General features: G+C 43.0%; 1 protein-coding gene across 3 annotated transcripts in view; it reads right to left on the bottom strand.

Moving 5' to 3' along the window:
- Window positions 1–22,015, bottom strand: part of CNTNAP2 (contactin associated protein 2) — a 1,959,883-nt gene that overhangs the window by 217,084 nt on the left and 1,720,784 nt on the right. For all 3 annotated transcript variants that reach the window (XM_047694949.1, XM_047694948.1, XM_047694950.1), the window contains one exon: window positions 15,950–16,120. In XM_047694949.1, the coding sequence (XP_047550905.1) occupies window positions 15,950–16,120 (171 nt within the window). The remainder of the gene's footprint in view (window positions 1–15,949; window positions 16,121–22,015) is intronic.

The raw sequence follows: 22,015 nt of genomic DNA, 5'->3' as shown, positions 1-22,015 counted from the left end.
AAAGGAAATGTAGAAGCTGGACCAGGGGTAATTTATGGGGTTGGTTTCAGGTGATGTCAGAGAGAGCAGGTGCTTTGAGAGAGGCCAAGGAGAATGGGCTGTGAGATGTGACGTCCAAAGGAGGAAATATGACCGTATGCTGAAACAGCTAGAATCGGAACAAAGCCAACAGGTGTAAACTTGAACCACCCTGGAACATAGAAGGAGACAACATACCAGTCGATTAGTGAATTGGGGCTTCTAAATGGCTGGGTGGTGGATGGCTCTGCCTGTCTGTACACTGATAATGAGGAAAAGCCACCAACGTGACCCCAGGAGGGGAGGATGAGGCTGTGGAAGAGGGCTGCTGGTGGGATCTGGGAATTCGTCTCTCAGAGTCAGACTGACAAGGAGACGTCTGTGTTCTGGTTGCCACGGACTGAGTTGCAGCCCAGACTGTAGGTCTTAGCAAAGGCACTGTTTGTCTCTCTCTGTTTTGTGCCAAATTGTTTCCTATCCAGCATAACCTTTCAATGCTGCATTGGCATGACTTCAGACGAAATCTCTCTTAAGAAAAAAAAAAGTATCAAATAAAGATTCTAGATTCTACACACTATGGACACAGAATATAAAAAGAGATTCATTGTGTTCTCCATGACGACACCAGATGTACCTCAACCACAGCGTATTTGCAGTATCAGGCAGGGAATGGAGAAACAGGGAAATTGTGTCACAGGCTAACAGAGACTTTAAACGAGAATGCAGAGAGACAGGAAAGAATAGGAGAGCCACTGTTTATAGAACAAGCTTTCTTAAAGTGTGAAAAACTTCTATTAAAGTTCCTTGGGCTCACTGCAAGAGGTGCACAGCTGACCTAAATTATCTTGTTCGTTTTCTCTGGCTATGATGACTGAAACTCATTCATTATCTTCTACGTAGCAGGAATATTAGAAATGAGGAAACTTGGGGCTGAATCCTAAAAATACAGGATCGCAGAATCCCAGGGTTGAAAGGTCTCAGGATAAATGCTCTATCAGTAGTGTAGAAGGGTGAACACACCCAGAAGTCATATATTTCCACCTCTGAAAAATGACCGGAAGTCACTTCATGGTGGCCCTTAGGACTGCGCCACCAAATTTCTGCTTGAACCAAGTAACAGCGCTTCCTCATATGGCATGCTTCCTTTTCCCTTATTTCTGATGACAATAGCTGAAAACACAACCTTCCCGATTATACTGCACAAATAAATATTTGGGCTCCCTAAAGACCGCACAGAGAAAACCTGTGAGAATGCTTTTTTTAGGGTCAGTTTATACCAAGTTCAAATAGCCACGTTTCCTTTTTTCATGATTTGCCGAGCAAATGGAACATGGTTTCTCTCTAGAATCACTCCATTGAGGGCATGGCTGCAGGTGGGTTTGTGTGGCTGATCAGACTCTGCCTAAGACTGGTTTCACGTACCCTCTAGAAGGTGAACAAGGTGTTGGAAGGTGTACAGAACAAGCATGGAACAGTGTCATCCACCAGGAACACTGTCCTGCTGGGCACATCCCTGTGTGGCCTTCCCAAATGAGGTCCTTCATCTTCATACAGGTCTGCCCTGCTGCTTCATGCTGTGATATGTGAGCGAGCCCTAAACACATGGAAAGTATGGAGTTTGCTGTAGTGTGGGATGATGGGTTTGGGAATTCACAACGGGAAGCCAGTAGATCAGGACGTGAGAAAAATCTTTCTTTTAAAAGTGAAGCCCAACAATAAAGGATCATTGGTTAAATGAAGCTCTTGGCAACTGAGACACTGTTTCCCAATCTTTTTATAACCCACACTCTCATTTGTTGACATAAAAATCTGATCATCATCTCTAGATGCTGATGTGCCCAGATATGGGAGGCTAGTGGGGAGTAAAACAAATTCCTGAGTATCTCAGATCAATGCTCCACCAACCAACAATAATTTTTTTTTTTAGGATTTAATTATATATTTGAGAGAGAGAGAGAGAGAGGGAGAGCACGTGCACACACCCACATGAGTGTGCAAGTTGGGGGAGGGACTGAAGGAGAGAATCTTAAGCAGACGCCAAGCTGAGCGCAGAGCCCGATGGAGGGCTCGAGCTCATGACCCATGAGATCATGACCTGAGCTAAAACCAAGAGCTGGATCCTTAACGGGCTGAGCCACCCAGGCACCACCCCCAACAATAATTTTTTTGTGCATTATGTTCTGTAGATTACAGAACAAAACCAATAGCTTTTCTGTTTTGTTTTGTTCATATAAAATAACGGTTTTCCAAACTACACACACTCTCTTAGAGATTCTGATACAGTCTCTGTCCTCAGCTGAAAAAAGAAATCACTGTTGTGGAGTTTAAAAAAAAAAGAGAAAAACTGACACAAAAATCTGCTTCTAAAATATCATTACATGAAACAAGTGGGTTTTGAACAGTATGCACCATATGATCTTATTTTTGTAAAAAATCCTATGTAAGCACATAGAAAAATGTTTAGAAATGGCACACCAAAAGAGTATTGGTAAGTATACTAGAATATGAGATTATAGCTGATTTTTTTTTTTGTTTATTCTTTCTGCTTCCCTGGATTTTTAAATCATTTAACAATAAACCAACAATATTTGTATAATTTTTAAAAGTCACAATCTGATAATTTCCACTTCTTTAACAAAGGTTGGTGACATTTTAAGCAACCCTATTCTATAATTTTAATGAGCATTTAATCAGAGAGATTAATCAAAATGCAAAGAATGGGATTTCATTTAAATACAGAAAATTAGAAGGAATTTAAAAGTGGACTGAAACATTCCTCCTTAGTTCTCTGTTGTTAAGATACCTGAGGAGATTAAAAAAGAGGGAAAGTGTGGTCAAACTGTACCACAAAATAATTTTGAACAAGGTGTGAATTTTTTTCCTATTAAAAATGGCTAAAAACAAGGGCATGCTATTTTTCAAAGTAAAATCCTCACAGGTCTGAAGTGCCTGCATGTTCCGTTGTTTAAACTAATGTATACAGGATTCGGAATGCAAGATGAGCATAATTCAGTGTTATAATTACACTTGACAGATATACACTGTTTCTATTATTCATTGGCTCTGGTTGCACTTACCCAGAAAGACCCTGCAGAATACTAAGTATCAACCACTCTTCCTGAGAAGTCATTTGGCATTCTCATCAGTTCTCATCACAGGAATCAAATGCAGAGATGCAGAAAACCAAATTTGATCATTTTAACACTATCCGCAAAAGCAAGTAAAATGAGTAATTTCCCAAGAGGCGTTGGGTCCAGCTAGCTTTCTTTTGTCAAACTCTTAACACAGATATGTGGGCCGGTCATTACTCTAATGAAAAACATCTTTTAACGGGTCCCTGGGCTTTCACTATATTCTTTTCAATTCCTCAAATGCTCCACGATCTTCCTCCTCTACTTGCTTTCGCCTGTGCTATTTTCTCTCTGGAAAAATGCCTTTATCTCCTTTATTTCCCTGTCATCCTCCAAGGCAGATCCAATGTTGCATCTCCTGGAACCTGCCTGTAGGTCTTTAGGTAAGGTGAAAGCCGATTCCTTTTCACTGCCGCGGTGCCTGTGGCAGACGCTGGTAACTTTTCATGAGAAGTTTATGTTTTCCCTTCCACAGTCACCTCCAAGAAGCCACCGTGCATCCAGGAGCTGCATTTTCCAGTCCTCTGAAATCTTGGTGGAGCCACGTGACCTGTTACCACCAATGGAATGAGAGCGGGAGTGTGTGTCACCTCTGGACCGGTGTGGATAGGAGACAAGGCGTCTCCACCCTGCCTTTCTCTGTCTGCCAGCTGGGCTTAGAAAAGCCAAGGCTCCATGAGATGGTGGGGCCACAACACAAAAGGAGCCTTGAGCTCAAGTCACCTTGTGCAAGAACTTCATAGAGCAGAGCATGAATGTTAGACCGCCATATAGTCGCCGAAACCTGGGGCATTAGTCATTATAGCAGCTTAACGTGTTCCTACACATGAACATCTCTCATTCCTGATTCGCTTGTTTATGAGGTTAAAAAGTTAGCCAGAGGGTCTTCTCCCTCAGACCACTGGAATTTTGAAGGGGTGAATTCTATCATAATGGTCTTGTTATAGTTTCAACACTCATCTATCAGAACACTGTAACATTAACAAAATATATGGGTTGTGATATTATAGTTGAATGAATTTGTGGCATTCTGTAATTGCTAGAACTGGGACATTTTAGAGGAAAGAGCAGGGCTAGGAGCCATCTGGGAGCTTGGACTGACTCCTATGTGTGCCTGTGAATGTTGCAGCTGCTTCCTTTGCTCGCCCCACCAAGCTGAGCCCCATGAAAGCCAGAAAGGCAAACAAACCCTTGCCCTCTGGGGAGGTTTGTCAAGGACAGGCTCAACCTTGAGAAACATGGGCAGAAATTTCCTTTGTTCTTCAACATTTCTGTTCTACACTGCACAGAATCCAGAACCTACAACCCAGACTTGGAGCAGACATGCACACTTTTCACTTTTCAGCCACATTTAGAAAACAAACAAACCACTAAAGACTTTATGGTTAGCCATGGAATACGAGTGCCATTTACAAGACTATCTCTATAAGAAAGTGTATTCCAAGGTTCCAAAGAGCCGGCTCAGGCACTCCTACACCATGATCCCGTGTAAGTCGGGAGTTACCTAAACTAAGACATGGGGAAAAAGTAAAATATAAATATTATAAAGTTAGAAACAAGTCTTTTTTCCTCAAGTGTTTAAGAATAGTATATTTCAGCTCTGACCCTCATCCTATTTGAGAATTCATGGAAGCCTTTATGTTTCTCTTTGTCTCCTCAAAGTTCCTATCTTAATCGCTATGAAACGTTATCTTGTAATTTGAGCTAAATGTGTCTTTAAGAAGAGAACTCCCTGAAATCTTCATTTGTAAAAAACTGTTCTCCAGTTGACATCCAGTTGGCCGGTCTTCTTTCACCTGGTTTTACTTTAGGTGTTTGTCTGATGACTTGCAAAACCATAGCATTGTTATGCTTACCATCGTCTTTGGCCCTTTGAGATATGTCTGGTTTTGAGCTATTTCAAGTAATTTTCCCCAGTCACTCACTGTGTTTAAATGAAGCTCTGCTCCCTGATTTATTGTATCTTCTTCTTCTTCTTTTAACCAGCTTTGAATTAATTGGTCCCAAGTGTCATCCTTCGTTGAATCAATTCACCAGCATTAGTAACATGCATTAACTGGCAATGGCACCAACCTTTTCTCCTTGAGACATTTGTTTCCATGAAAATAGAGAGCCTGTCCAGATACTGTTCTCTTCTAAAATGGCATAAGTAAGGTCTCTAATCTTATGTTAACCCCACATAGAGATTTCTACTTTTCTCACTAATCTGGTGTTTATTACTGAGTAATAATAGTACACTCTTCCTCCCATCTCTGCCTCCCACCAGAATGCATGAATTTAAGCCTCTTTAATCTCTTCTCTTAGAATGCCTGTTGTCTTCTGGCTGGCCATAGGCAGGCTGATTGCAGGCTGATTCCAGTAGCTGGTATTTTTCAACACTTTCACATGCCATCTTTTTGAAAGAAAAGATTTTTTGTCCTACCACACACTGTAAATACTACAGGACACATTAGAATTAGAGAAAGTGAGATAGAAAAAACATTCTATCAGCAAAAATATCTCAATGAAACTGTAGCATTCTTCTACAGTATGACACCCACTGTATACTCTATGCAGATAAACAGTATATAAAGATGCTCCTTAATGGATGTCTATGTAATTTTCCAGGCAATGGATAGAATTGTCTTGTAGAAATTTCAGTATTTTTAGAAAAAATGAAAGACTTCTATGAAATGTATATTTTATATTTTATATTTTAAATCAAGATGTGGTAAAAAAAAATTATTTGTGTGGGCAGGATTTCCATAGGGGGAGGTGGGGAGAGACCATTCCAGAACAGGCAAAGACACAGCAGGTTATAAGAAAGTTTGGGTGGAGACCAGAGAATGTCAGTAGATGGGAGGGGGGAGCCTAAAGCAAAGCCTGTGGTACTGGTGGGTGAGGGGCAAAGTTGTTATGTAAAGAAGACTAAAAAATTAGGTTAAAGCCTGGAATCATTTGTCAAGCTTAAGTACTTGAACTCTGAATTATAATGCATTGACAAACCATCGTGGTGTGTAAGAAAAGGAATGACAGGACAGATCTGTAGAAATCTGTCCTCACTGGGGAGGACAGATGTCAGGAGGGAGGGAAAGAAGTGAAGGAGAAAAGTTATAAGACCCTCCGAGCCAAGAATCCAAGGCATTGTAGCCGAAGGAGCCATCATGGGGGATAAAGAGAGAAGTTTGAAAAGATTTCATTATCTTTGCATTTTTGTTTCATTCATCTTTTTGCAACTAGTTGGAATTGATGCTTTCTCTGGGACTGTTCTGGTATGATGACATACCATCAGGAACATCAGAATAACATTTCTTTATATTAAAAATAGAGCGTTCTGTCAAGATAAACAGTCTATCTAGTGTGGGGACATCAGTGAAACATTAAATATGACTTCAATCTTTCTAACCTGGATCATGAAGAAAGTGGTGATGGCATTAATTAAGATGGGGAGCACAGGAGAGGGCTTTTGGGTGATGGATTTTCATTTTGACATATTGAGCTTGAGGTACCTTGGGTGATTTTGATGGATCCTTAATGAGAATTTACAAGTAGGGGTCCCTGATTTTGGGAAATCTCCTAATTACATTTAGTTGAAGCATGTGCAGAGGCTGGGATTTATTTGAAGCAGATATCATTTGTTCTCATATAACTCTCCTCCCATCATCTTTAGGAGAACTGAGAACCACAGAATGGAAAGTGAAGACAATGCTTCCTTATGAGTTCACTTAGAATGGGAGGTGGCAAGCCACAGGTGATGCTGATGGCTTCCGGGAGGTTTATAGAATTGTTGATGCTAGAAGAGCCCTTAAAGATGGTCCAGGTTGCCCTTCTCATTTTCCAAGGGAACGTGATGACATCTGGGGAGATAAAGCACAAGTGGTCTTGGGTCGACCCAGCCTGAAATCCCAGTCTTGATTTCTCTTGTTGAAAAATCGTTTCATTAACTTCTTTTTGTCATTCAAACATTCCAGATTTTCTCACAGCAGGGTTTTTCTTTTTCCATTACTGTATATTTATAGACAGTAAAATGTGCAAATTTTAAGTGTTCAGTTGAGTAAATTTTGACATATATGATCACTCCTTGGATCAAGATATGGAACATTTTCACTACTGCAGAAGGTTCCTTTGAACCCCCTTCCAGTCAACATTCCTAACCCCCAGAGATAGCTACTGTCCTGCCTTCTATCTCTGTGGATTACTGTGGCCTATTTTTGAATGTCACGTAAAAGATATCAGTATATGTTGTAACGTACATACAACGTAATGTCTGCGAGGGAATCCCGTCTCTTAACATTTACTTACTTTTTATTGTCCTAAAATGCCTTTACTTTGACTACATAAATGGGCTGGAGGGCTACAGTGGAGATTCTAAGGGCACAGGAGCCTGCAGGGATGCCCTCTGGAGCCTGTGTTCTGGATTCCAACTGATTTTCAGAGCAGAAGTGGAGTCCCAGCGGAGGGACAAGCTATCTCTTTGGGTGTGACCCATAACACCAAGGTAATGGATAATTTTTCATATCAGGAGGACATACTCCTCTACAGTCCACTCTTATAACTCTAGGATACCTTTGCCAGGTATTCAAAGGACCGTCCCCTCAGGGAGAATGGCAAAGAAATCTGAGTAAATGTAATCTTTGTTATTTACTATTTGTCTATCTTTTAATACTGAAAATGCAAACAGCTAATATATTACATAGCTTTAATGTAGCACAAATTTCCTCTTTAAATTGCATCTCTGAACTTTTTGGGGGGTCTATAATAGAAATAAAAAGTTACATCAAAAGATAGAGAATTTTTTAAATTAAAGAATCACAATAATGTTCAGGCTTTTAATTTTTTTTTATTTATTTTTTTCCCTTAGGTTTTTTTTCCTTATGTATTTTAATGACCAAGTCAGAATCATTCTTAAGATCCTAAACCTTTCATAGAGACTGAACTCATAGCTAGACTTGCAAAGTAGCAGAACCACTAAAATTATTCCTAAATCTATGTGGATAATCCAGGTTGGTTTGGATAATTAAAAGAAAATTAATATAAATTAATTAGGTGCTAACACCTGCTTTGTACTACTAATAACTCACAATATCTATAAAAGAAAAAAACCCCCTAAATAGTATCCCCATGGCAAAACAGTCCAGCTAAGTGGGGTCAGACATTTCTCATGTTTATATTAGTCAAGTTCTTTAATATAAAAGTTGTTCCAATTCTGAAATAGTGGAAGATAAATTGCTGTTAGTTTATTTCTTCTGATTCATCAATTTCTCTGTATTGCAGAATATTTTCTCTTTGACTTTCTCGAGCATGTGTCTTGCAGAAGACTGCATCTTGGAAAATGAAAGTTTTTCCTTAATACTTTTTCCTAAGATTAGCAGGACATTAGACTGCTGCCTCCACATTTTTGTGGAGATATTCCTGCGAAATGCAAATATTTTCTCCAGCTCATCCTGATATCTGAAAAAGCTCAAACTTGGTGAACACGGGAGCTTATGCTAACATATTACAACAGTTTCTGTTGCTTTTCCTGAAATTTTCCTGGTCAGTGAACACGTCCTTCAAAAATTTTCCACTGTGTCCAAAAAGAAAACATTTTTTCCCCCACTGTTTCCTCTGAAATCTCTTTTAAATTGTTAAGCAAAAATAAAAACTTAATGTGTAACTATCAAAGATGATGGATGTTAACTAGACTTACAGTGGTGATCATTTTGTAATATATAAAAATACTGAATCATTATGTTGTACACCTGCAGCTAATACAATGTTATATGTCAATCATCTGTTAATTACAAAAAAAAAAAAAAAAAGAAAAAATGCCTCCATGGTTACTGTTTATCATCAGACAGTGCCAACAGTCTCCTGACTGCAGCCCACCTTCGGGGAACCTACTGTACCATCAGCACCGCAGCCCCTTCTCCCAGTGACGTCAGGGGGTAGGCAGGGCGGCGAGCGGGCAGCTGGGCTTATCCTTCACTCCTCAGTGCTTCTCCAATGTTCTATGGCACCAGAGTCTTCGTTCAGCAACGTGTCCCCTTGTGACACATGCTTCCTGTTGTCATCGTTTGGATCCGAGGACCGGAACATTCGGCTCACAGGCTCCGTGTCCACTCCACCCACTGCCATCACCAGTCGGGGCCCCAGAGGTGATGTGCATGACTGCCAACCCTCTGGCCTCTTCGTCATTCCCTGACTTTCTCCACAGCCCTTCCATACCACCTACAATCCCCCTTGCATGGCCAGATTATGCATCTCAGACCTTCTTACCACCCCAGCTGCTTTCCTGTGAGAGCTCCAGCTCCAAAATTTCACCAGCCATCATCTTTCTTCCACATTTCAGTGTATTCTGTGTCATTGTTTTGAACACCAGCCCTTCCACTGTGGTGATCCCCTTCTCCATCCAGATTTTCCACGGTTCTCCATGTAGACTAGCACCTCCTCTGTTCATCTCATTTGCTCAGCAAACTCCTATGGCCTCTGCTGTGTGCCAGGTAGTGCTCTGGCCCTGGAGAGGCAATGGTACTAGATGCTCCATATTCCCCCTCCCTGGCGTGGGGTGCAGAAACCCCTTTTTGAGGAAAAAAAATATTTTATGTATATATTTGACAGAGAGAGAGAGAGTGCGCACAAGTAGGCAGAGCAGCAGGCAGAGGGAGAGGGAGAAGCAGACTCCCCACTGAGCATGGAGCCTGATGCGGGTCTCAATCCTAGGACCCTGGGATCATATCCTGAGCTCAAGGCAGATGCTTAAACGACTGAGCCCTGCAGGTGCCCCCAGAAACACTTTCTGATGTATCCACACCCTGTAGGACTTTGGCATTCTGAGCCCGAAATGTTCTTTCTCATTCATTTTGAGGCTCAGTTAAAATGATACAATGTCTAGAGGACCTTTTCTTGTTTTCCAGTCAGAACCGACTGTTGTGCGGCTGGGCCACCACTGTCTATCACTTGTGCTTCTAATGTTTATTTCATCTTGCCCAAAATATTGTTTTCATCCTAGTCTCTCCCACTGGACGGTGTGCCCCTCTGGGATGGGGCTGAGTCTTATTCTTCTTGAGGTCCTCTTTGGCACATACGGGGGAGCCAATAAATACTGGCTGTAATACCTAGACCATTACATGTTTAGAATCGGATCTGGGGCCAAAATATCTCCATTGCTTGTATCATACATCACACTTGTTCACAATGCCAAGTGCTCGTAGTTCTCACACACCTGTCATGTTCCCCATTCCAGCACTTTCGTTTATGCTTCTGTTTGCACTGTCTTCTCCTCCTAGAATTCTTTCCCCTTGGTCCAGCTAACATCTTCACCCACTCTTCCTGACCTAAACCAGGCATCATCTTCCTCTTCATCCCCAGGAATGGCTCCTTACCTCTCCTCTAGAAGTGTAGAGCGCCTTAAGGCCATCACTGTGACTCACTTATTGTATTTCAATGATCACAAGCACACTATCTGGAATCAGCTGTGTGACTGTGTAGCCCCAGTTCCCTCTTCTGTAAAATGTGGCTAAAACTTGCTATGAAACCTAAAACTGTTACTACCTATAAAAGCGTTAGAACAGTGCCCGGAACTTAAGAAAGGTTCAGTGAAGTCATGCATCTGTACTGTTATGAATGTGTCTGTCTCCTTCCCTAGGTGAGGATGTTGGGTTCTGTCATCTTCATCTTAGACCCTCTGAGGTCTACCCAGGCTTCTGCCCCGGCAGGTGCTCCATAAGTGGTGGCCTGATGATGGGACCATGGTCATGATCACTATCGTAGCCACGAAAGGGTTCTAGACAAGTCAAGTTGTTCCCTAGGGGTAACTCTGAAAGACTAAATGGATCTATCCACGGTGGTTAGTGAATCTTTTCAGGGAAACATCCCTCTGCCCTCTCTAAAAATACTAACAAACACACAAGCAAACAAAAAACAACAAACACAAAATCATTTCTGATTTGGAAAGTGACCCCCATGTTCGTGGCTTATTGTCTCCTCACTCCGACCTGTTTCTCTCGGCTCCTTCAGAAGTGTGGATTCTGGATCGCACTCATTTCTACCTCCTCTGGGCCTCACAGCCCAGACAGTCCCTCTCTCCCATTCCCCCAACCTCTTCTCGTTTGCCAGATTCTCCTCCTTACTATAATGTGAGCTCAGGTCTCCACCACATACAACAGCTGTGGAAACAAACAAAACCACAGGCTCGATACCTGTATCCACCTCCACTCACTCCACAGGCTCTTACTTTTGGACAGTGACCACTACATGTTAAACTTGACAGATGCTTTAAGTCCTTATTTTTGTGACCTCTCAGTTCGGTAGTACCAAACACTCTTTCTTTGTTCTTGAAATTCTGTCTTCATCTGATCCCTGGGATATCACTGTCTCCCTACTTCTCTGCTAAACTGCTACAGGCTGTTTCGTGTCCTTCTATCCCTTAAACCTGGGTCCCATTCTCGGACATCTTCTTCCCTGTCTCTATAAATTTGTTCTGGGCCATCTCATTCATGCAGAAGGCAGCAGATACTTATTTCCTGATGGTTCTCTTAGTGATGGTGACTCTCACGCTGTTTATTTCTGACTCTGGCCTCTCTGTGGGGATCCAGACTCATATGAATGCCACCTTTAGACGTGTCCTTTGGGATAGACGCTACCATAGCCTATACCTGTACAAGTGCTCCACTGCTCAGTCGTCAAAACCAGAAACACTGGTTTTATTCTAGAACCTTCCTTTCTACTTCATCCTCACAGCCATTTGGTAAAATCAGTGGACTCTATCTCCTCAGGGTCTCTCATATCTCTACCCCTATGTTGCTGTCTCCCTCTTCCATTCCCCCCGCCTCTATCTTAATATAGGCCTCCCAATTGCTTCTTGTCTGTCTTTCCATCTTCTCTCCGGTGAATGCAAATCTGATCGCGTTCTGCCCCTGCTCACTGTAACTGTCAGGGACAGGTCAAACAAAATCTGTCCCCTCGGCCCACAGCACATTGAGTGCTCTGTCCCCAGCTCTCTGCTCCCCAACACATGGGCTCCCTGCTGTAGCCACACCCTGCTGAGTTCTTAGGTTCTGTCCCCCACAGCTTCACCCACTGGTGTGCCCCTCCTGCCACGTTTTCCTTCCCGATCTCCACTTCTCCCCACCTTCTTCACTTTACTGGCTCCTGCTCAGGCATCACGATTTAATTAAAGTGTTACACTCCCTGGGAAGGACTCCTTGTCTTCTGGTCAGTTCCAGTCCTCCTCCTCAGAGCTATCAGCCTCCTCAATGTGTTCTGGGTGGTGGTGCGGTCTGGTGTTAATGGCAATGACTCTGGGACAGACGGAAAATGTTTGGGGTCAGGCACCAGCCCTGCCACTTCCTAACTGGGTGATCTTGGCAACTTACTTGCCCTGTGCCTCAGTTTCCTCATTTGTAAGGCAGAGATGTTCATGGTATTGCCCACGTCAAAGGTTGGTTAGGATGTGAGATGATTTACATAAAATCCGTGCAACAGTGCTGGAGACACAGTGAGCCTGAATAAAGCCGAGCTATCCTCATTATTATCGTACCTACTGGTTTACTTGTCTACTTTCCAAAACAAACAAAAAGAACTCTGATTTCTCTCTGAGGGAAGGGAGCCATGACTATGTTTTTTGACTATGTTCCCTCGGCACCTCGCACAGCATCTGGAATACTGTAGGCACTCAATGCACACTCACTGAATGAATGAACACATACAGACATTAAGTGAAATATAGCCTTAAAATTGTACCTGTAAAGTATGCTAATGAGTAATATCCGTCTAATTTTATCTTGCGTATTTTCTGCCTTGCACAGTAAGATGCTGATGATATCTCATTAACTTAGTGTAACTGACTCACTGTTCCCAGAGTCAAGAACCTTCTACTCCTGACAGGAGGGCACGATGTAGTTAATTAACAGAAATGTTATTCTGGAAGCCATGAACTGTGTAGGCATGAACTGTGACAAAATTCCTCGGGGACACAAGCAGAGAAACAAAATCTGAATTACTATCAGAAAGAGATCAGAAAGCCTACCAAGGTAAAGGGGGAAAAAGCAGCAGAGACGGTTTTTTTTTATAAATGTGACTCCGGGAACCATCTTTCCTGAGCTTCCTGGCCGGGAAACCAGTGAGGTGTGCAGAGCACCTCAGCCATGTGTGCGTGAGAGACAGGTGGGGACAGAGCATGTCACCTCCACCCACGGCCCGTGCTTCCTGCAAAGAAGAGTCTGGAGTAACGCAGGAAACGGGGCAGCAGCAAGCCTTCCTCTGGCCATTTTTCCTCCATGTTCTTCAGGAAACCATTGTTTCTTGTTTGCTTTGAGGAATTTTTTCTCAAATACAGAAACCTGTCCTTTTTTCCAAGGAACCTACAGGAGATGCTCTAGCATGGCAGGCATTTGATGTCTCTGCCACTGGGGGATCTCACGTCTGCCCTTAGGAATTGGCAGAAGCTCCGGAGACTCCAAGTGGAGGCCAGCCTCTGGTCTGAAGGTCCCACCCTTCTTGACCAGCGGGAAGCACTCTGACAAAACAAGGCCATCATTCTCCCTCTGCATGGAGTTTTCATATGATGGAAAGCCTGGGGAAACTCTGAGCATCTTTGAAGATGTTTCATCATCAGAAATAACTGAAATTCTACCATGCAGGTGCTAAGTAGAAACCCTTGCTCTATCTATACTTGGTTTGCCTGCTTTCCAACCCAGGCACAGGCTTACAAAACAAAGACAAGGCAATTTTATAGCATTACTCAAACACGGATCGTCAGTTTTCTTTTTTGCCATCAGGTATTTCCAAAATACAATCCAACCGATGTAGAAGTTGGAAAATAGTTTGAATCAATTAACTTTAACTGTGGAAATGAAAATCCTTTTAAAATAACTCTAATCCATAATTCACGTAAGAGAGGATGGCTCTTTAATTACTTTTTTGTTTTTGAAGATTTTATTTTTAAATGATCTCTATACCTAACGTGGGGTCTGAACCTACAACCCTGAGATTAAGAGTCACAGGCTCTACTGGCTGAGCCAGCCAGATGTCCCTGACTATTTACTTTTTAATTCTAGGGCTAGAATATTTTCAGTTTTCCTTTACATCTATTATGAGCATCCCCAGGGATATGATCATGATACCTCCTAGATACTGAAATAAATGCTTTATGAGTATCCATATTCTATTATTGTAATGGCTCCACAAATTACCACTCCCATTTTATAGATCAGGAAATTGGGATTCTAAGAGATGAAGCAATTTACCCAAGGACTTGGATTTCGACCAGAGATTATGAATTCCAAAGACTGCTAACCACAGTTCACTATTTTACCAAAAGAATCCCATGAGATTATTGCAGAAAAAAACTTGCCTGAGATTCCCTTTTTAAAAAACCATATTGCGGGACGCCTGGGTGGCTCAGTTGGTTAAGCAGCTGCCTTCGGCTCAGGTCATGATCCCAGCATCCTGGGATCGAGTCCCACATCGGGCTCCTTGCTTGGCAGGGAGCCTGCTTCTCCCTCTGCCTCTGCCTGCCATTCTGTCTGCCTGTGCTCGCTCGCTCTCCTCTCTCTCTGACAAATAAATAAAATCTTTAAAAAAAAACCCATATTGCATAATTGCAACTACAAAAAGAGAAAAACATGCCATCAGATATTTCTGGGAAATGGGTTTGATATCATGATGCATCAAGGGCAGAGTGTGGGAGAAAGGAGACACTTTGATGTAGGGAAGGGACACCGAGATTTTGGGGAAAGAGATGGGACCTTCACTTGTGTCCCCATTCTGTCATCTATGCTGATTCTTTCTTGGTCTGAACAGCCAGGAGAGCCTGACGTGTGCAAATATTCACCAAACCTGGGAGCATGTGGACTGTACATTCTGGAAGCTAATCCTCTGCCCCGAGGATAAAATGGCTCTGGAATAATGAGAACTGCCCTTCTCACCCCCAGCGCACCTCCACCTTCCACAGATGGCATTCCCGAGCCACATGACCTCGGAAGGGTCTCTGGGACCCAAGGCAAGCTGAGCTGAGCTGGAAAGCATCTGGTCTTGCTCTGACGATGTTAGTTTCTGCGCCCTTAGCTAAATAAATTCAGAATGGAACCCTTTAGAGGGTGTGTGGGTTGGGGGCCTCTTCTGGAAAGCTACAGACTCGAAAGTTTCTTTTACTTTTTTTTTTTTTTTAAAGATTTTATTTATTTATTTGACAGACAGAGATCACAAGTAGGCAGAGAGGCAGGCAGAGAGAGAGAAAGGTGGAAGCAGGCTCCCCGCTGAGCAGAAAGCCCGATGGGGGGCTCGATCCCAGGATCCTGGGATCACGACCTGAGCTGAAGGCAGAGGTTTAACCCACTGAACCACCCAGGCACCCCCAGACTCGAAAGTTTCTACGTAGAACTCCACGCTGTGTCTACGCCGCATCATTAACTCATACAGACGTTAATTTTTATGATCCCTCTTTCCCTTTGTATTATTCCTTCCACTGTCTTATGTTTTACTCCTGATCATTTTAAACAATCCTCTGTCTCCTCTTAACCTCGAATCCTTGGAAAAGAAACACACATATAAACTTTAAATACACAATCTTTCTCCGTGTTATGGGAGCAATTTACTCTCTCAACTTCTTCCTTGGATAGCATTGTGTGGGAATGTCTGACTGCACCTGCTTCCTTGGGAGCAGTCCGAGGCGGGGTGCTTAGGTGTGTCCCGAGTTCATGTATCCACCTTCCAGCACCACCGCCGGAATGAAGACGACCACTGCTGTTTGGATCCCATGACACCACATAATCAGGCTCGGAATCAGCCGGAAGTGCCAAGAGAGGCTACTGATGAGTTGACAGAGAGTTTGTACTCACATTTCAGCTCCAGTTTGATGAAATCCGTGTTGCCCAGATTTTCCAGAAACACTCCCCGGGGGATTAACGTTTTGAAGTAGAAAGAAATGTCGGCACTAGTTTCCCCTTGGAAAGTAGAGAAGTGCAGGTAGGATGACGGATTTGGGAAGGAAGCAGCATTCCAGTAATTCCCTGTGGGAGAAAAAAAAAAAAAAAAACAGGGTAATTTATACCTTGATCATGGGAGTAACGAAAGAGAGCCATTTCTTGAGTTTTAACAAGTTTCCATTGGCAATGGCTCGTTTCCTTGTATCCTGCTGCATATCACTGCACAAAATCCCCACAAACTTATTTTTGACTTTCCTGAAGTTCTATGTGTGTGTAAGAAAGTGTTTTATTGATGATCAAGAGTTGGGGCTCCTACCAAGAGCAGCCGTGGAGGGACGGACACTAGGGAGTAAGTGCCAGTAGAGGAGAACATGGAGGGACACCCCTTGGCACAGCCTCTGCAGGTTGGGGCTGTTTTGAACTTGCATATATGTACGGTGGCTTAGGTTTTGTGCAAGAAGCATCTGGGTTAGACCTAGAGGGACAGAACAGGAATGGGGTCTTGGTCTTCTGTTCTTGCTTCTCGTCCACCTTTGAATAACCAGTGCCTGCTCAGTCACCCGGTACAGGTGTTGCAGGGATACAGCGTGGGGAAGGAGGGAGCTCTGGAAAGAGAGGCGTTGGGGAGAGGCTGGATGACTAGGGAAGGCCATCATTTTCCCACCCTTCCCACTTAAACCTCCACAGGCTCATTGATATAAAGGGAATGTCTCCCCCACCAACCTCTTCCTTCCTGGGGATTTCAGGTGCGGAGTGCTGAGCGGAGCCCACCTACGGGCTCTCCATTAGCCTCTACCCTTGAACCCATTCGGAAGACAGGGTTCTATACTCTTCCCCCTCCTCGCTTGATCTTAGCCAGTGTCTACAGCAGAAAAGCAGTTTACAGGACAAAATAAAAACACCCAACTAAACTATACGATTCACATTCCATGAGAACAGATGGGCCAAGAATTCAATACAACCAGGAGCTGACTCTTGATTTTTATCTCCAGGGGAGAAATTCCTTCTGAACGTGCACATTTCTGAGTATGTTTACTGTCATGGCTAAGGTCTAAAGTACATAAGCACACTTTCGAATAGCTCCCAAAGCCTTTCCCTGTAATACTACACTCATCTTAACATCATCAGATTAGGCCCAAGATGGAGTCACTCATGCTAAGCCCCACGTTGGCAAACCCAAACTTAATGAAGTTCTAACCCCTTGCTCTCCCAGAAAAGAAAGCTCAAGTCAACCAGTCGCCTTTTGTCTACACAGCATGCATTACCCCAACTGGGCTCCAAGCCTCCTTTTGCTCCATACAAGGGAAATAACTCTGCTTTAGCCAATCAGCATAAGTGCAACTTTCTTGCTTCTCCTCACTTTGGTCTAGAAAAATTACTTTCTTTGCACAGCTCTTCAGAGATACTTTCTCTCTGCTAGATTAGATGCTTCCTGATTCACGAATCACTGACTAAAACCCTACTAGGTCAGGAAATTGTCTGTGGAAAATTTTCTTCTAACACTGGAATTTTTTTTTTTTTTTTACTTTACACTGATTTTTGTTATATCTTTCCTTCAGAGAACATGATTAATCAATTAAGTTCACTCTACTCATTTTTATACTATGTTTTTTCCTCTTTCATGAAAATTATGCATATATACAATATTAAGTTCAACTGCTATTCTTTTTTTTTTTTTAAAGATTTTTATTTATTTATTCGACGGAGCAAGAGAGAGCACAAACAGGGAGCAACAGGCAGAGGGAGAGGGAGAAGCAGGCTCCCATCTGAGCAGGGAGCTCGATGTGGGGCTTGATCCCAGGACTCCGGGACCATGACCTGAGCTGCAGGCAGACGTCTAACCAACTGAGCCACCCAGACGCCCCTCAACTGCTATTCTTTTTTTTTTTTTTTAAGATTATTTATTTATTTATTTATTTGACAGACAGAGATCACAAGCAGGCAGAGAGAGAGGAGGAAGTAGGTTCCCTGCTGAGCAGAGAGCCTGATGCAGGGCTCAATCCAAGGACCCTGGGATCATGACCTGAGCCGAAGGCAGAGGCTTTAACCTACTGAGCCACCCAGGCACCCCTCAACTGCTATTCTTAAGTAAAACTACTTTTGTGTTGGTACTTCTATATTTAAACCATAATTTTACATTAAATATATAATATTACTGTATGAGATATTTTAAAAACCCTCTTATTTAAGTCACTTTATTTATTTTTGTTTTTAAAGACATTTAGGAGATAGTGACATCTAGATGAGTGAATGGCAATTTAGAACCAGTAAGTCAATGCAAAATATGTTTGTAAATGTCTTCCTTACGGTCAAACAGTGGTGTGGTGCTGGTCGAATCCAAAAGTCTTAATGCAGTTTGGAGCTTTCTTTTCTTTTCTTTTTTTTTTTTTAAAGATTTTATTTATTTATTTGACAGAGAGAGATCACAAGTAGACAGAGAGGCAGGCAGAGAGAGAGAGAGAGAGAGAGGGAAGCAGGCTCCCTGCTGAGCAGAGAGCCCGACGCGGGACTCGATCCCAGGACTCCGAGATCATGACCCGAGCCGAAGGCAGCGGCCTAACCCACTGAGCCACCCAGGCGCCCCTCTTTTTTTTTTTTTTAATTGCAACATCATAGCTTTCATCAGGAGAAAAATAGACGAGTTTCCTCTTAGGCAGAAGAACATGGTATGATATTGGTTAGAATAATGCCAGAAAAGAAAGAATCTTAGTTATTGTGTAAGTTGCTATCATCTGAGGGCCCAGGGCTCTTCCTGACTTGAGATCTAGCTGAACATACTGTGAGGGGACTTTGGGCTCACCCTTCCCCTCTGATGGAGAATGAAGGTCTCTTGAGATAAAACCCAGATCAAACTAGAAGCTGCAGCCCTCTCACCAACCAGAGTTCTGGGAGGAATGGAGCCCAGTCCCCAGGGCCAGCGGCACGTACCTCACCCTGACTGGGCGAGAATCCTGTAACAACCGAGGAGCCTTCGAGGCACAGAGTCCTCAGCCGTGTTTCAGCTTAAAGCAAAGCACTTCTGTCTCTTTAGGCTGAATCCCCAGGGCATGAATGTAATTAACATTTTAAAGTTTCATTCTAATCAAGAGCATTCCTGTTTTCGGAGGTGGTGATGTATTAACAGAAGGGCAGTTGTCTAAAATGATTCTAGAAAAAGGAATGCTATAAGTAAAACATGTCAGTATTTATTCGAGGTCCAGGGCCGGTTATTCAGACAGAAATATCCCCGGAGAGGAGAAGGCAGTTCAATCGGTTCTTCTGGTTTGACGAAAGATCCCCACAGACCACGATTCCATTTGTTCTAATTCTGTGCTCACTAAGCAACTTCGAACTAATTTGGCCTTTGGAATAGACATATTCACAGGGAAATTGAGCCTCGTGCAAGTAGTGGTTACTGGTCATCCCTCTGGAAATGTTGGGGTTCTCTTGTGATTATCTCTGGAGTTGTCACCTGCTGTATGTCCCGAATCTCTCCACATCCTTGATCGGCAGTAGGAAGGACTCTCTCGGGACCTGTCTGGTGGCTGAGGAGTCTACCCAGGAGGCGCTGAAGAAGAGCCACGGGGGCATGAGCAGAGGACATCAGAAATTCTATTGAGTGGTACATGATAGAGTTGGTAAGCAAAACATGCGTACTGGGGATGCGGGTGTGAGGGTTTTGACGGGCAGGGTAGACAGTAAGAAAGTTCAGGTGCCCCTGTTCCAGACCCTGACAAATTTCTGTGAGGTTTGCTCTGGTGACTATGTGGCCCAGTCCCTGGGATTTTTGATTATAACAAGATAACATGAGGGCTTTTTTTTTTCCCCCTAGGGCTCACTGTGTTTCACGATGCCAGGGGCTTTTAGCATTATTATTGTTGATATGGTTCCCAAATGACCATAAGCTCCTTGAAAGCTAGGACAGAACCACTTCATCTCTGTAACCTTTGCCCCAGAGCATAGTAAATACTCAATAAATAGTTATTAAATCTGTGAATAAGTGAATAGTTGCCCCTCTCGGTTATATCCAATTCCACTCCATATGCAAAGTCCTCATGGGACAAAATCAACCTTATGGCAACCTGAGTATTGAAGACACTAAATAAAGATAAATAAAAGCTGACACTGCTTTACCAGCTCCTGGTACCTGGACACTGGCTTCACCAGCACACCGTGATTTTTCTTATCCGTGACTTAATTTCTGTTTTCCCCTACAGACCTCACTGAACAAGCCACGCATTTGCAGGACTGATGGTCTCATAACCTTACGATTATTGAAACAGCTGCAATTTGTACTTGCTATCAAGGCCAGGGCTATAGAGGGGAAAGTGACATTGGATGAGAATGCCAAGATGGAAATAAGAGATTTCGCGGTACGGCAAGGACTGGTGTCTCAGCAGATGTGGATGGAAGAAAGAAGGCAAAGCTGGAAAGTGTGAAGCAGAACAGAAATAACTCTCTGAGACTGGAGGGGCCAGTCAACAGTCACAGAACAACAAAGCAGTAAAGGGGTCAGGGAACCAGCCCACGGCTGTCAACAGTCATCAAAGGCTGGGCAAGATGGCTGGCGTGAGGTGGACCGCTCCACCCCCTTGAAAACCACTCGGTCATGTGAGAGGCTTTTTAAATACATTCTGGGCCAGGTCTGGGCTCATCTCCTGTGGCAGGAGAGCCAGAGGTATCGCCAGAACGCGCAGGGGAGTGGGCCTGGGGTAGCAAACCAGGCCTAGCTGACATCTGTCATCCCTGCAAACCTTAGCGAATCGTTAGTAGAAAATGCTGCGTCATATGTTGGACCAAATTCTTCAAGAGCCATTTATTTTAAACTCACCGATGATCATTTGCCATGGGATTTTGACTTCAAGATTTCCAAGGATATTTTCTGTTGGGCAGCATTAAAGAATTTTAATCTACAATGGAACTGGACGATATGAAATGGACAATCTCACGCATGTGCCCTCAGGAAAAGAAGACTTCAGGACTGACAGACCAATTTCCCACAAATGCTCCATTTACAGAAATCTGATAATGTTGGAATTTTCTAAAATGATAAGTAGTTGGTTAGGGGCTACCTTTTCACAATCTCAGGAAATTTTTGCTTACGGTTTCTTTCCAGAGGCATGAACAAGAAATGACCTAGGTTGTGTTGGTCTTGAAAAATAAGCTGAATTGAGCTTAGTTTGTCTGTCTGACTGGACTGGTTTTGTCTGCTTGGGGAATTTTCACAGCTGGGCTCTGTTGGTTGTTTATTTTAACAGACCTAACTGAACTCTCTCCTCTCTGCCCAGAAACACAGCCTTCCCCAAACCCTCAGCGGATGCCTGGAACGTGCTACGGTCTTTGTGTCCCGAACTGCCAATGCCTATGGTATTCCCAAATAAACTCATCTTTTTGACAATTTTGAGCTTGCCTTGATTTACCTTTTCCCTTCCCCTTTTTTTTTCTTTTTAGGTCGATATCAGCAATTAGTTTGAAGCCTACAAAGAACCGAGGAAAAAGCAACCCTCTGCTCCGCCCCTTCCTTCCCAACCCGATTTCTCAGACCAACTCCTACACTTTAACTCTTTCATGTCCTTGTATTTCTAAAATATATGTGTTGATATCTACTAATTTATGTGTTGTAGATATACTTGATTGACTTTCCTGAATGCAAGGTGAAGACTGAGCATTTTTAGAAGCCCCTTCCTTACTCCCTTTCTCCACATTCTCCCAAACTAGCAAACTCACTGATTTTTTGGTGATACTGAAATTCAACATTTACATTTTTAGGACTATGTATTATTCACTAATGAGCCACTTAGTAGAACCTAATTCTATTTTATGTATATAATTTTTTTGTTTCTCTTGAATCAATAATTACCTATTTTCTCATTGGCTTGGTTATCTTTGTACCTGTCATAAATTCTCTCCAAATTCTTCAACACATCTATAGAACTCTTCCCACAAATGTTCTCAGCGGGATACGCGTCGGGTAATCTAGGGGCCCCTCTTTTTGTCCCT

The sequence above is a fragment of the Lutra lutra genome, chromosome 11 (assembly GCF_902655055.1).
Source record: "Lutra lutra chromosome 11, mLutLut1.2, whole genome shotgun sequence".
In the NCBI taxonomy this organism is placed as follows: domain Eukaryota; kingdom Metazoa; phylum Chordata; class Mammalia; order Carnivora; family Mustelidae; genus Lutra; species Lutra lutra.
Note: the sequence above shows the minus strand (reverse complement) of the source record. Positions and strands in the feature narration are given on the sequence as shown.